The sequence below is a fragment of the Notolabrus celidotus genome, chromosome 6 (assembly GCF_009762535.1).
Source record: "Notolabrus celidotus isolate fNotCel1 chromosome 6, fNotCel1.pri, whole genome shotgun sequence".
Taxonomy (NCBI): Eukaryota; Metazoa; Chordata; class Actinopteri; order Labriformes; family Labridae; genus Notolabrus; species Notolabrus celidotus.
The window spans coordinates 28,724,159-28,740,873 of record NC_048277.1 but is presented as its reverse complement, the minus strand read 5'-3'; the positions used below and the strand labels follow the sequence as shown (position 1 = coordinate 28,740,873).

General features: G+C 38.8%; 1 protein-coding gene across 1 annotated transcript in view; it reads right to left on the bottom strand.

Moving 5' to 3' along the window:
• Positions 1–16,715, bottom strand: part of srpk2 (SRSF protein kinase 2) — a 103,357-nt gene that overhangs the window by 15,014 nt on the left and 71,628 nt on the right. Inside the window, exons 4-10 of the mRNA XM_034685159.1 lie at positions 15,140–15,248; positions 10,349–10,436; positions 9,758–9,845; positions 9,552–9,658; positions 6,903–7,068; positions 2,480–2,520; positions 1,099–1,414 (exon numbers count right to left, since the gene is read on the bottom strand). Of these exons, the coding sequence (XP_034541050.1) occupies positions 1,099–1,414; positions 2,480–2,520; positions 6,903–7,068; positions 9,552–9,658; positions 9,758–9,845; positions 10,349–10,436; positions 15,140–15,248 (915 nt within the window). The remainder of the gene's footprint in view (positions 1–1,098; positions 1,415–2,479; positions 2,521–6,902; positions 7,069–9,551; positions 9,659–9,757; positions 9,846–10,348; positions 10,437–15,139; positions 15,249–16,715) is intronic.

Sequence of the window (16,715 nt, the reverse complement as noted above, 5' to 3'; positions counted from 1 at the left end):
GTGAAAAGTTTATCCTCCAGACTGAACATGAGATCCTTAGAGAAAAACAGACTGAAATGCTAGCATCAAACACAACTCTTGACAATAGAAAAACTGTATGGGTGACACCATCATTCATTAATGAGTATAAAAGAATGTAATATATATAATATGTAATTAATATATATGTAATGTATGTGTATGAATTTTATGTGCTTTGGCAACAACATGTCTTTGTTCATGCCAATAAAGCAAATTTAATTGAATTAAAAAACTACATATATGTTATTTAACTATCGTGTGATGCTAGACCTAACCATAGACTGTATAAAATATGGACGTAGTATCCGTGACGTCACCCATTTGGCCCTGAAGTGCTGTTTTGAGGCCAATTGGCGGTGGCCATATTGCTGCTGTCGAGCGATTGTGACGTAAAGGGGCGGGCTTTGAGCCTCATAGCCAACAGCTACAGTGTTCCCGCCTGTCAATCAAGTCAGCTGTGCCTCTCATTGGAAGACTCGTAATCTTAACATCTTCGAAATTGCTGTGTTAGAAAAAAATTCTCCCCCTGTACAATGTGTGCCGATCAAGAAATGAGCTATCCAGACTACACTCGTCTTTTGTACCAGGCTGTAAACATGTTTATTTCTGCTGTAAAGATCTGCTTTTTTTAATTGGTGTGTATGTGGTTTCCGTTATTTCCGGAGCCAGCCTCAAGCGGATCCTCAACGAAGTGCAGTTTTTAGCACTTCCACATTGGACTCATATTTTTAGACCGGAGGTTGCCGCTTGACCTAACCATAGACTGTATAGAAAAATGGAAGTAGTATCCGTGATGTCACCCATCTGGTCCTGAAGCGCTGTTTTGAAGCCTATCGTCTGCTGGTGCCATATTGGAAATGCTGAACACAACTTAACATCGTCTGAGCTAGTGTGAGGTAAAGAGGCGGGCCTTGAGCCTTTTCGCTAGCAGCTAAAGGGTGCCGTCTGTCAATCAAATCAGGCATGCCCATATTTAGGCAAAACTCATAAGTTTAGTATCTTAAAAATTCCACACCCCCGTACAGTGTGTGCCGATAGAGTAACAGGAAATGACATCCAAAGTATCACAAAACTCACATGTATGATTTGTCAATCTGATTGGCCTCTCCCTCTCTCCTCCCTCCTCCTCCTCATCCTCCTCCTCATCGTCATCATCATCATCGCTCTCCCCCAGCGCGATGCTCGGGCCGATCGCCGGCGCCGTCTTCTTCTTGGGTGAGGGCGGGTTTTGTTCGTGGTCTCCTTTCTCTCCCCCGTCTTTGGCTCTCTCCTCCTTTTTCTCCGCCTCTCTCTCCAGGGCTTCGATTTCCAACATCCGCCTCTCCAGCAGCTCTGCCTGTCGCTTCTGCTTCTTCTTCAGCTTCTTCTTCTTGTTCTTGGAGATCTTTCCCACCTGGGACACAAAGCGGGATAAGAAAGGAGGAGGAAGGATTAACGGGAGGCAGACGCAAGAATGAATAAGAGGTGAAAAGTTGTGTTACTTATTTGAGTGGTGGTTGATTTCAAAGTAATGTGGACTAACTCTTCTGCTCTGTGTTAGAAATAAACATCAATGCATTTCAAATAGTGGATAGAATGAGTGTTGAAGTTTTGTGAATTGTCATCATGAATTTTTTAGCTACAGCGAGGGATCAAGTACAAATTTGTAGTTTGAAAAATCAACAAATGTAGAAATCCTAAAGGAATTGAACTTTTGGAATCATCCTCGTCTTCTTAGAATAACTTTACGCTATATTAAACTACAATTTCCTGCCAAAGCTAGATCAGTTTTTGTACATTTCTTAGATTTCAGCAACTTTCTGTTTGTTCTTTTGTCTTTCTTTTGGTTTTAAAGTGGATCAAAGATAGAAAAACACGATGCCACACTCATCCATGCACCATCTGGCTTTAGCAGCCTTAGAATAAAGCTTTGCTGAGATTAAAGGCTGTTTTTCTGCAGTCTGAATCAAATCAGATCACACAAAATACGCACTTTTCACATTCTGCACATTAACTGAGTTTGAAATGAGTAAATTCTTGAAATATTAATGACTGAGGATAGCTTTTTTTCTGAGCTTAAAGTCTATTTTTTTGCATAAATATTTCATGTTATACAGAAATACTTGATCCAAGACATTACATTTAAAATTAGGTTACTAGAGGCTAAAATAAAGCAGTCAAAACCTCACTGGATTGAATGAAAAATGCATCATCACTAAGTTAAAAATCTGGATATTTGTCCCATCTTAGGAGAGTCATGGTTTTCCAATGTCAGAGACATTATGCTATGTCAAATCCACTTTTAAAAGCTTGCTCAGTAAACATGCTTTTTTAAAATCTTCATATTGCTTATAATTACTGTTCCCCTGCAACTGTAGCTACCATCACACCAAACTATTTGACATGTTGAGAACTGTTTCTGTGTCTGTGTGTGTTTATGTTTGTGTGTCTGTGTGCATTGCTCTCATTTCATACTCACATCTGTTGTACTCGCCGGTTTGAGCTGGGGGGCTGTGCTAACTGACAGACAGAGAGAAAAAACAACCACAATCAGACGCTTCAAAGTATCACGAACATCTATACCGCCACACGGCTGAGTTCACACTGCGCTCTAGATTGTCTAAAAAAAGGAATTATTAGGTTATGAATACATTCTCTTTTCATACCTGATACTAACAGGATCTGTCATTGACATCAGAGAAAGGCAAACAAAAAGGATCTTACACACTCCCACAGCCTTACTTCCTTGTCCCAGATCCAAAAGATTAAAGGTTAGTCTTCATGCGTCTGTGAATGTAGCTCCTATACAGTATACTTACACCTGAATCATCAAGCACCGATCAAACGATGGATTAAAGAAACAGAAACGACTTCAAACACAACATCCAGTATTTTGAATATCTGAGGGCCTGATTCATAAAGATTGCAACGCTTTGGCAGCCCGCTAATCCTGTGCACACGAGCCAAGGAAACATTCTCTATTTAAAAAAGCATGTACTGTGCTGCAGAGCAAATAGCATCACTGTATGCCAGTATAAGCATATGCAAATGAGCTTCATTGGTAATAACACCTAATTCACTAACCCTGGCACTAACAGTGACGTGCAGTTACAGTGAAACCTTTACTGTCTGTTGGGAGTTTAGAGACTCAAATTTCTCAGTGATGAACACAACAGTTCCACCTCTGGATGACTAAAACACAATATATCTGTGTATTAAGTCTATTTATATTACCTTGACATTAATATCTTTATGACAATCAGTCTGGAGCTGTCTGTGGCGTAACCTCGGTGCATACAGGCTGTACCATCACGCACAAAACAGTGTTATTCTTCTTTTCAAATCTCTCTCCATTCAGCTCCATTCATCATTTGTATGGACAGAATATAGCAGCATCAGGATGAGAGCGCATAGAGCTGTGCACACCTGAGAGTTGAGATGCTGACAGCTCATTTCCATCACAGTTAGGGTTGCAAAATTCCCGGGAATTTTCAAAGTTGGAAACTTTCCATGGAAATTAACGGGAATAAACAAGGAATTTACAAAATTGAATGTTGGCTCTTGATAGGGAACTTTAGATATAGTTGGGGAAAATATATTTTAGCATAATCCTCACTAAGACAACCAGATTTCATGCAAGTAGAGTTGAATATTTATGCAGAGCTATCCTCAACAAGGCTGGACAGTGACATGGAAGAGGAAGAGTCGGAGTTGGATGCTGATGAAGTGGACATGGAGGATGTTGATGAGACCCAAGAAGAGCCCATTGCCTGAAAGGGTTTAGCAAAAATGCAGAGGTTAGGCTTGAGAACCTTAAGGGAAGATGCTTTTTTATTTGCATGTTGAATGGGACTTTGTTGGAGGGAGAGGGGCTCTTTTCATTTAACATTTTGAATGGGACTTTGTTGGGATTGCATTTTTGTTAATTTTCAAATAGGTTGGGATGAGAAATATTTAACTCAACATTCATGTTTTTTTTCTTCAATGAAAGAATTGATTGTTTTAACACTTCATAAAGTTCTACTTACAAATAAATCTGTTTTAATTGTATTATTTTGGATGGATGTCTGCTTATAACAAAACATATTTATGCTTGGTTATGATACCTTTCCATTAAATTACCCTCAATTCCCAGTTAACTCCCATAAATTCCCACAATTCCCATGGAAAGTTTCCAATTTTGAATATTTCCAAAATTCCTCAGCTTAACTTTCCCATCCCTTTGCAACCCTAATCATAGTCAAGCACAAAACAAGAGCAGACTGCACAGAGCTATGAAACTCCATCAATACCATCAGCACGATCTGCTTTGTGATTTAACCGTCAGAATGGAGCAGACAGTGGGGGCAAATGATGCACACTTCTTGGTGCTAGAAGCGGCCGCAATCCATTTTCAGTGAATCCCCCGCCGAATGTTCTTCATGAATAATATAAAGTTATATAAAACATAAAGTTTTGGAGTTACTCCAGCAAGAGGAAAATAGGATGCAACAGCTGCAAAATAAGGTCTCAGTATGTGCTACAGGCTCAGATTGCTATTCAAAAGGCAACAATTTGGAAAGGCTTCCAAACATTTCTTTAAACAAACCCGAGTGCTGCTCAAGAGGTCTGAAATGTCGCTAAAGGAGAGGTCAGTTGCAGCAGAAAAACAACAGTGGGAAGGGGAAACTCAGTTGGAGAGAGGAGGGAGGAATCCTTTACATAATGCAATTACATGAAATATCAATCCCAACTATGAAATATGCCCCCTTTAAGTGGCATACTTTGGGCTATAAAGGAAAAAGCTCCAGGAAAAAAAAATCTGTAATTATACCAAAGTAGACCACAACTTGATATACAAATCTATTTCCAGAAATAAATTCATGAGGGGTTAAATAAATTAACTGAAGTTCAAGTATAGCCACTCAGGAGTTTCAGTGCTATAGCAAACAGCATCTTGTTTACATCTAAATATTTAAATAAACTGATCTGCAACACAACAATCCAGAGTATGTGTCTTTTTTTGTCTCATGTAGATTCAATGTTTCAGATTCAAATAAAAAGCAGAAACAGAAGGATTATTAGCGTAAAGCACGTCTGCATCTATGTAAATGACATTAAAAGATGTTATTTACTCTTCTTCTTCAATCAAAGACAGATTTTGTCACCAGTGAGCCCTCCTGTTTTGACAGCTGATGGGTTTGTGCCCGGCTTTAATTGCGTAGAAATGTAAGCAGTATAATTGGTTTCCCCATGGCTCAGAACAACTTCTCCGGCTGATGCAAGCAATCGACAGCTCGCTGGGTTCACCGGGAGGACAGGGTTCATGTCGAGTTTGTCAGGACTGTTCTTTTTTTTTTCTCCAAGACCTAGTTGTTGTTGGGTTTTTTTTTCAGTGGAGGAACTTGGTGACAGGAGAGGGGAAAAAAAAGGGAAAGAATTGTCTGTGTGTGAAGACACTGAGGAGGCAGAGGAGGCTTCTCTGTGAGTCCTTACAGTTTCTGAGGACTTCAATGTAAACCCAGTCATTAAAAGAGATAAAAGGTATTACATTCATGATCCTTCTCAGCTGATTTGCCTTTTAAGTTACTATTTCAAATCGTGAATATAAGACTCTCCTCTTACTGAAACATCAGAACCTCAATGAGGTATCTGAGTTGAATTGAAAGGTTTTTCACATTTCCAAAAACACCAATATTACCTTTCTTGGTGAGATCAAGACCACCCTCATGTGTGTTAGCTCAACATGAAGTTACAGCTAGCAGTTTTGAATTAACATAAATATAAAAAAAGGGGAGACTGATGGTTTTGTCTGTGAAATGAATACATCTACCAAGCTGCTCCTCTAAAGCTCAAAAACTAACATGTTATATCAAAATGTGTGAAAGAAGAACTTTGTGGATTTAAGAAGGATTTTGTGCTGGATTTTTTCTTCACATGCCAAAGTGTCTTAAAGAAATGTGGTCATCAAATGGTAAAATGTGTTTCCAAGTACAGGGCATTATTAAAGTTCAGTAATAACAAAGAAAACCGGGCATTTCAAATGCAGTTTCGATTAATTTGATCATTGAAGAGACTTCAGTGTCTTATGTCCAGAAACATTTCTTATTCATGAATTTGTGGGTGTAGTTTTTAGGAGTACAACAACAGTTACATTGCTGAGAGAACTGCTGAGATAAAAAATAACCATCCAATCCATCATATTCAAAAATAGATACTTGAGATCAAAGATATGCTTCCATCAATCAGCCAGATTCTCTTTTCTAACATTTCCAGTTTTTACGTGAAGCAATGCTAACCACCTAAGCCAACAAATGAACACATTTTCTACTGTAATGATCTTGAGTCTTTTTTAGCCACAGCTGTTTTTAATCTGAATTTCAAAGTCTGGTGATGTTTTGGGGACGATTATTTCCTTTAGCAAGCTGCCCTTAACACGTACCAGGATGGAAATTCAAGCAAAAATACTATTCAATAGTCACTGGTAACTATTCAATGATTGGCCAAATATTCCCCTATGTGCACACAGACAAAAGAGAGAGAGAGAGAGTCATGACTATATAAACTGTTTGACGCCCACAGCATTTTTCTGCATCTCACATCACCCCAATTTTACACATGCTTTCTTTTCCTTTTGTTATTTAATGGCAGCTAGCAATCAGTAGCTTTCAGGTGTGCTACAGCCACCACCTGGAAGCTGTATCAAATTACAACCAGGTGCTGGTAAAAATGTGTTCTTAATATGAGATAATACTCACATGATCATTTGATTTTTTCCCTATTAAATAAATATTCAGAAATCCCAACCCATCCCCAATACATACCACTTGCTTCTTCCTATGTGACCAGGTTCCCTTAGCAAGTTAGCACACTTCCCAAACTACTGAAACTACATCCTCTAGATGAGAGTATTTCGTGTCTACCTGCTGATCCAGACGGTGGGGGAGCTCCAGCTTTCTGCCACTCAGTTGCCTCCATAGCCATGCGTCTCACAAAGGCATCGTCTACACACATCAAGATGTTCTCAGGCTTGATGTCCGTGTGGATGATTTTACATTTAGCGTGGAGGTAGTCCAGACCCTGCAGGACCTGCAAACACATTCAGATAAACAGATATTATTACTGAAAAACATGTGTATACTCAAAAAATGACGACAGAAGTGAGAGTCTTCCTCTGTTTGGCTCTCCCTGTCTCTTCCCCCCCCTCTCTTTCATTTCCTCTCTCTGTCTCGGGGCCAAATGAGCCACTCTTCCAGTGCTTGTCACTCTCTGAGGGCAGAGCAGGGAGGCTGTTGATGTTTCTGTTTCTCTGGTTCTCTCATTTGTTTGAGTCTGGAGGCTTTGAGATCGAAGCAAAGCAACAGTCTCATTTAATTTCTGCTCATCTTCAGACGGGCTTCAGAGAGGCTCACAGAGGCTGAAACGGCTCGAAAACTTCACACGCTCATCAGGTGGCTGAGGGGAAAATGCCCACTAGTCCTGAATCACAGGACTGTAGTGGTACTAAAGTGTGAAGTGTGGAGCGGACAATTGCATGTAGAGCTACACTTGTAGGCCTGTATTTGCTTCAAGTATCTGCAATGAGTTTTTCTGTCTGAATCTCTTGTCCTTTATTAAAAAATGTCATCTTTCTTTTTTCTTCTTCTTTCATTTCTTTGATAGTTAGATATCCGAGTTTTCCGTAAACACCATGACTCCAAAAATGTTATGTTATTACCCGGCTGTGTTAAATACTTGATTATGATTGGTCAAAACCCCAAAACAGTTGTGATTTATTTCAAGTACAACCTTATATCTTCAATTTCACTTCCACCTGTTGACCCTGTGGCAAAAATATTGGTTTCTGTTTGCATTCTAAATTGGTATTCAATGTAGAGAACATTATTCATATTTATTTAAAATTCATTTGGAGAGCACACTTAGATTTGTAGTTGATGGCTGAAAGGTCACTAGCAAAGATAAAAAGGGAGGAGGAAAATTACATGGGTAAAGCGAGAGGGGTTCAAAGACATAAGGAGCTATTTGACAGAAACCATCTCTCCAAGAGGAGACAACAGACACAAAGCTAACACCAAATCCCTCACATTGGCTTGGCAGTGTTAATGAACTCAATTAATGAGTGAAAAGAACAACAGACGACCTTCATCAGGTGCTGAAGTCATTACATGCATGAGTTCAAGACCCTGACAGAAGTTAGGCTGATGTTTAGACCTAATCATGAGTTGATATGTTCAGTTTAATGTTAAAATGACCAATAAGAAGGCTGAAGATAGCTTATTGTTGTCATTTAAGTTCTACCAACTTTGGAATTTAAAAGATTATTTTTTAACGGTATGAATTATTCACAAATTTGTCACTCTCATTGATATTTATCCGTCTCTAAACTTGAACACTGATCTTTGCACACTGTTGATTTCCATAAGTATTTATTTAAATCTAAAATAAGCTGAAAATTTGTACCTATTATGAATAAAAGTGCTGTTATCATTCACAGTTTTTGCTAAGTATAAGATTCAAGATACAAGATTCAAGAAAGCTTTATTGCCAAGTGAGCTTGCACACACAAGGAATTTGACATGGTGATTGGAATGCTGGTACTTAACAAGACAGTAAGGGCAATAAATATATAAACCTAAACACAATCCAAAAATTCTAAATAAAAATAAAAATACTATCTGTACAAAGAAAGGTATAGAAGTACTTTTAAAGACATGAAATAAGTTAAATTAGCCTAAGCTAATGTGTCTTCTTTAACATTTCTCCATTGCTGCTTCCTGATTGTCTTGCTCCATGTATTTTATGTCCATGGACACTTTCTCAAAAACTGTCATATTATGTCCTTATGTAGCTTTTAGTCATTTTTAATCGTATTGTGCTATTTGTACTTTTCTTTTCTTTTCTTTTCTTTTTTTTTTTTCTTTGTTTGTTTGTTTGTTTGTTTGTTTGTTTGTTTGTTTGTTTGTTTGTTTGTGTTTTGGTTTCTCCTCTTCCTTCTTATTTTGATTTTATTTTACTCTATTTTATCTTTGTTTAATCTTCATCTTTTTAGGGAGCCTTTTTAACATCTGGCAAGGGACTATGGATGTAAACTAGCCTTTTGGCTAACTCTAGCATATTTACAGAAGTGTTAATTAATATGCATGGTCCTTTTAAATAATAAATAAATAAATAAATAAATAAATAAATAAATAAATAAATAAATAAATAAATAAATAAATAATAAATAAGCCAGGGTGCACTTGTAGTAGATGAATAGTATAATAAAATATGTTATGGAATAAATTACAATATTGCACATGGTAATTGAGTTATTGCACCGGAAATCAAAGTATTGCACACACAAATAATACAAATGATAAATACCGCCCTCATATCAGGATACAGCTCCATTTAAGGCAAACAGAGTACTTTATGTGACCTTGTTTGACCTACAATTCACTGCCACTATTCAAAAAACCTGTGTCCTTATGCAGAGTACTTGATGTATGATATATCTATGCTTTATGGAAACACAGTCAGCTATTTCTGAGATACTGTTACAAAAGAAGAAAGTAGGTTTGTGTGGTTCTTACTTGTCTGATGATGCTCTTGACGCAGGGCAGTGGCAGACCTTGATAGTTGGATTTAATTATCCACTTCAGCAGGTGGTGACCGAGCACCTCAAACACCATACACACATCTGGGAGGGAGAGTCAAGGACTCACATTATTACATCTCTGTCACGTACACACACACATACATTCATACTAAGACACACACACACTCCTGATCAGGATACGTATGCCGTTGACTCCAGAGATCTTGAAGTCGTCGATCAGCTGGACCACCATGTCTTTGTTCGGGTCGCTTGGGTCACTCTCTCTCACCTGGAAGACAAGAGGATAAGGAAATGAAGCAAGGATGACATGTAGGAGGGACAGAGGAAAAAAGGAGAGACAACAACAGGATAAGGAGAGGATGAAATATTAAAGGGAAAAGAGAAAAAAAAGAAAGAAAAGTGATGAGGAGAACTGGAAAGGTGGAGGAGAGCGAGGAGGCAAGAGGGAATAAGGAAAAGAGAGTTGAGGAAAGGGAGGAGCCGAGGGACATGGATGTGAAAAAGACGCTAAAAAATTGATTCAAAGATGACAGTATTCTGCGGCCAGCATGCAAGATAAATGACCGGCGTACCTTTAGTGTATTTGTCAACAGAGAATCAGAGGGGAGGAGATGCAAGGTGTGAAGAGAGGATGCGAGGAGGAAAGAAAGAAAAGAGAACAAGAGGGGAAAAGATGAGAGAAGGGGTGACGAAAAGAAGCAACAACTGAAGGAAAGACAAAGCAAATAAAAGAACAAACAATGATGAAAAGCACTGAAAACTGATCCTCACACATCGCAGCAGTTTGATCTCATCCAAGGCCGTCTCCGTGTAATGCTGGGCGCTCTTCACCACCTTCATCGCCACAAAGTTCTTCACTCTGTATGGACACACACAGACAGAAAAACACAGTTATTTAACTTCATCCTGAGTCATGAAGGGATGAGTTGGTAGAATCAGTTATGCTAAATGTGTCCCTGTCAAAGATATTATAAAATGTCCCTGAAAACGCCACATTTGCTCAGCGATCTTTCACACTGCCCACACTGCCTCTGGAAATGCAAATGTAGCTTTGTGGTATTTTATAACACGGAAATAAAATCAACATCAATCAAAGTTAAAACACCCAGTTCATCCAGAACGTACAGGCTGTTCTCTTACAGTCTGCTGATCAGTCATGTTACTTAATGGATCAGCACAGATAACAGAAACACAACACAAAATCCTCTTAACAAATACTTTTCACTAACAAATACTATATACAAGAGCTGTAAGCACAACAGGTTGCAATGCGAGTAAGGTCCAAAATGAACACATTTTATTTTGTTTTTTAAATCATGTCCCATTTTGTCCTTCTTGGCACACCGTAGTTAAGCTGCTGCAGCTTCTTTCTGCTTCCTGCGGCAGCCATGATGGGAATTAATTACACTACTGAACTTTTTTATTTTTTAAGTTATATTTTTGGGCTTTTTCACCTTTATTTGATAGGACAGCTGATGAGAGACAGGAAATGTGGGGAGTAGAGAGCGGGGAGACATGCAGAGAATGGTCGCGGCCGAGAATCGAGCCAGCCACCCCAGCGACGAGGACTGTAGCCTCTGTATGTGGGGCGCTTAGACCGCTAGGCCACCAGCGCCACACCACTGAACTTTTGAATGACACATTTTACTTTATAAACTACCAGACATCTGGCCCACATATAGGCTACACTCCTCGTTGCAGAGGTCGCTGGTTCGATTCCTGGCCAAGACCATTTCCTGCATGTCTCCCCCTGCTCTCTACTCCCCACATTTCCTATCTCTCTTCAGCTGACAAGTCCAAAGTAAAATACACTTTTTGTCAAACATAATTAAATATCTGCAAAGGACTTCATATTTGGGCTAGATTACAACTAGAATACACTGAGGACATAGGCTGAAGCTCAAGCTTATTATTCTGTCCCTTTTTAGACAACATATACTCTTAGGCAATCCCTTAACCACTAAGATAAGTTTCACCAGCAAAGTAATACTGAACATCTCACATCTCTTAATGTTTATGATCATTTCAAAGTTAATTGTAGTCCATTTTAGTCCTTAATGCATCAAACCCTTACCAAAAATCTCCTAAAAGGAGTAATATTACTTGAGAACAAGTCTAATCCAGAAGACTCCTTGAATCTTATTTCTTCTCTTACTCATCCAGAGTAGTTGTTCTGAAATATTTCCTTAATGTGCATTACATTGAGCCGTTTAAAACCACTTTCTTGAGAGTTAGTCTCACATTCCTCCATCTCAATAAGAGCTTTCTTTTAGATGTAAAGAGTAGGAGACCCTCAAATGAAAATTTCCAGCACTCTATTATTGTGTTAATTAGGATTACAGTGAAACACCAGAAACCCAACTTTGAAAACCTCTGCTGCCAAAACATCCCCAAATCCTTCCTGTCTAAGAGTAACATCACTTAATGTCTGTTTCTATGACAAACTAATCTTCTTGCTATGTAATTAAAGTACGAGAACATTATGATGAGATGTAAACACAGTTTTTTTCAGCCTCAATATATACAAACAACAGTTAAGTGGTGACATTCAAACACCATCTTTATTTTGGGTTTGTGCATTTTTAACTGTTTTGAGTCAGCACTGAGTCAGAGGTGTGGTAATGACTCAGTGAATGTAACTGATCGCAGAAACACTGAATTTTATATCGACACTGATGAAGAAACTGTTTTTAGTTCAAAGCACCGACACCTGTATGACACCTGTGTATTATCTCTGCTGAGCTTCATTGTTTCTTTTTTATAACAATGTATATTTGATTGTTATACAACAGATCTAGCTTGAAGGGGACAAGGAACAGAAACAAATAATTTAAGCAATCCATAAAAAATTTTAAAAATTCAATGATTTTTTGTGTTAAAGCTCCTGTGAGGAGTTTTTAAGTGGTCATGAAATGGACTGAAATGAATAGTGATGGCTTTTTAGGACCTAGAAAAGCAAACAAGATTGTTAGAAAAGGAATTGATCATTTCCGTTTTGTTATTTTAAAGCCTGAAATCGCCGTGAGGGGGTAGGTGTCAGATGAGGTGATTGACAGCGCATCAAAGAAAAAGCCTTTTTCTGCAGTAAATATTCTTAATGAGTGAAATAGTTGACTGTTAGTTGAAAGCGGGAGGAGATAACACAATTTACACATGTACAGGACAAAATAAGCAAGATCCCTCAGTCCACAGGGGGGCGCCAAAGTCAACACAAACAGAAAGTTCCTCACAGGAGCTTTAAGTGTGTTATAAAAAATGATAAAACCTATTCCCAGAGGCTAAAATGTGACTTTTTCTCTCTTTTTCTAATTACAAAAGTTTTTCAAATACCCATAGTTTGTGACAAGCATTACTTTCTTTTTGAGACTTCAATACAGGCCAACACAGAGCAACAGATGTGCCACACAAGAATCAAACTGTGGAGATTAAAGTGAAAACAGCCCAAGTATGCCACTGATGTCTAACAGTTTACAGTTAGTTTAATAGCTTTAGTTTTCCTTTAATCTAAAGAGGAAAAAAAAGGGACATCTGGTGACAACGCACAGATTGTTTGTTTTGTTTGTTTGATTTATGACAGGGGACCCCTTTAACACACATCACCACGTTCTGTACAATAAGGTTGGCTGATCCTCTATCCAGGAAAGACGGAATATCCATTGGCATCTTTTTATATACAAAACTCTCTTAGGAAAAACACCACCATAACTCACTGAACTTCTTTTTGCTTTTCTGCTCCTGACTCCTGGAATAAGTTGCAGCATCTCATTGAACTAAAAACACTTTTACCTCTAAGACAATTTAGAAACTTGATTTTTAACCTTTTTAAAAAAAGTTATATTTTGGGCTTTCTCCCTTTTATTTGACAGGGCAGCTGAAGATAGACAGGAAACAGAGGGAGTAGAGAGTGGGGGAAGACATGCAGCAAATAGTTGTGTCCAGGAGTCAAACTGGCAACCTCTGCGACGAGGACTATAGCCTCTGTATATGGGGCGCGCTTAGACCACTAGGCCACTGGTGCCCCGATTTTTAACCTTTTAACCCCTTTTTATAAATAATGATAATAATACACTTTATTTATATAGCACTTTTCTTAACAAAGTTACAAAGTGCTTCACAACAAAAAATGCAGAAAATTACAAAGCATATAAAACAATGCAGACATGGAAAAAAAGAAGCAAAGGGGGTGATGTAGGGGATGAGAAATGCCTTCTTATATAAAAAGGTTTTTAGTGAGGATTTAAAAGCAGTTAAGGTTTTGGACTGTCTAATCGGTAGTGGTAAGGATTTCCACAGTCTTGGAGCTCTGACTGAAAGGGTCGGTCACCTTTTGTTATTAGGCGGGATCTTGGCACAACCAGCTAAGCTGCATCCACAGATCTGAGGGGCTGCCTAGGCACATAGGGGTTTAAAAGTTTTTCTTAAATCATTTTTGTAATTGTTTTAGCGAAGCATACGTGTGTATATTTATTGTATCATTTTAATCTATAGTCCCTTCCTATTTAAGTGCATTTTATAGTCAACCCCCTACACCTCCTTTATTTTTCAAATTTTATCTTTATGTAAAAAATGATAACATTTGATGTCTTGATTGCCATGATGCCTTGCTGTTTGTTTTAATGTATCTGTAACTGATTCAGTATCATTGTAAATGAGGGTTTCCCCTCCATGATCTCTCAATTATAAATAACTTTTGATTAATTAAATGCAAAATAATAGACATACACAAGGGAATAACATCATAATCCAAATATATTAAAAACAATACTTCATTAAGAACAATTTAATTATATAATTTAAATAAGACATGATATACAGTAAGATGAAAACAAAAATGCAGGCCAATTTAAAAGGAACATAAAAGGTTGGAAATTTAAAAATGAATGTATGCTGAGAGGTAGAAATATACACAGAAAAACAACTTGAACTGACACTTGTCACATATTTATGAAGTATTGTGTGTGACTGCACAGTGTTCAAAAAGTAACCCAACTCCATCTCAACAGTTTATGAACACCATTAGTGTTATTAACACCAGTGCTAAGAGTAAATGTGTGTGTGAGTCAGTGGAAGGTGACACTAGTTTGATGATACTGTCATCCATCCGTCCTGGTTGCCTCGTGAACACAGAAACAACAATGTGGTGCAAATGGAAGGTGCTGGAGTCAAAGCAAGATGGTGTTGGTTGCGATGGTTGTCGTGGTGAAGGCGTGCCAGATCGTGTCAACAGGTGCATGTGTGATGGTGTGTGTGTGTGTGTGTGTGTGTGTGTGTGTGTGTGTGGTTCCTGTGATGTGCACATGGGTGTGTGAGGAGCAAGGTGAAGTGAAGGACTGCAACAGGAGCCTGTATGTGCATGTGTGTGTGAATGTGGTTGACAGGGCGTATGGAGGGCTTTTTCTAGGTCATGACGTGTGTGTGTGTGTGTGTGTGTGTGTGTGTGTGTGTGTGTGTGTGTGTGTGTGTGTGTGTGTGTGTGTGTGTAGGCATGGGAGTATTTCAGAACACTATACTGTACTACACCGTCTGTGAATCTGTGTGTGTGTGTATGTGTGTGCGACTCACTGTATGTCCCAGCACAGCCATACGGTGGAGAAGTGGCCCCACCCCAGCTTCCTGATCACATGGTACCTCCCGTTGAACAGGTCCCCGATCTTCACCGGATGGTACCCTCCTGAGAGAGATAAAGAGGAGGGAGAGGAGATGAAGGTTACAGGCGACTGTCGGTGATAACCAGGCAATGACATGAAATCCATTAGTGAGGAAGACGAGGAGGAGGGGGGGGGGGCAGTGGAGAGGGAGGCAGGTCACACTGACAGAGAATGTAACAAGGGGGAAGTGTTGTGGATTAATGAAGATGTAGAGTGGAGAGGAAAGTCCAGAACAAACATTCTTGGAGGCAGAAAAAGAAAAGTGTCTCAAATGTTGCATGCCCTAAAAACATTCCAGGTTCATGTTTGCACTGAGACGATCAGCTGATTGGAGGAAAACACAATAATTGACTACTTTTTGAATAAAAATGTAAAATGTTCCCTGGTTCCTGTTTCCAAAATGTGATTCTTGTTTGTCTGCAGCCTTTTTCACACTCCTATATGATGAAACTATATGTAATGGGAACGCAGAGACCAACAGCTGCGATTGGTCAGTTAGCCTCATGCAAGAACAGTGCTTGACGCAATTTTGTAGCTACAGCCTGTTTGCAGTATATATCTACAGCTGTGTTGTGGATGTATGACTCTGTATTGCGTATATTTCACTGAAGGTAGTTGTTGTTCACATTTATCAACTCCAACCCAAACAGGATTTCCTTGCTATAACAGAAAAGGCTCAAGAGGGGCAACGCCACCAACTACAGTAGTGGAAGTGTTGAATGCTAACACAGCTGAAGGCTACAGCCCAAGTTTTGCATACTTAATGTACACATGATATACACCTGTGAAAATCTTTAGATGTTTTCAGGAGCTTTGCATCCAGATTTTTCCAAAGTTGCGTGCTCATTCATGTCCCTCACAGTGGGAAGTCTATCTTGTTGGACAAAGGGTTGATCGACGGGAGATGAGGCAGGACATGACATCAAATGCTCGCATGATATAAACATAAATAGATGCCCACAACATTTCCTGCCAAGTTGGCTCACCTTTACTTCATATACATTTACACTAGAAGGCTGGCAGGAAGATCTGAGGGGTGACAATTTTTAGGTGGTGGAAATTGCGTTCTCACATGCAGCCCAACCCTCCCACTTTCAAGACACTAATCATACTGTTTATTATATAATATATAAAAAAGACTTTGAAGGAATTGATAGAAAGGTGTGATGTGCTTCAGGTTTCTGTTTTTAAGTGAGAGGACATGTCTCTGTAGCTTCGTAGGCAACATGTGGACTTCATTTGAGACTATTTCCACAGAGGAGTACAGAGGGCTGTTAGAGTTTAAACAATCTCAAGAAGATTCTGGATGGATTAGTGACCAGTTTGAAAGTAGACAACCCACAAATGCAACTACAACAAATTCGGACATCTCTGTGAAATTTGTCTGGGTGAATTAATTTAACCTTAACCTTGAACACTAAAGACCTTCCTCAAGTCATTCCTGAGCTGAAGAGTATATTTTCTGTTAAAGAAAGAAATTGGATATAATT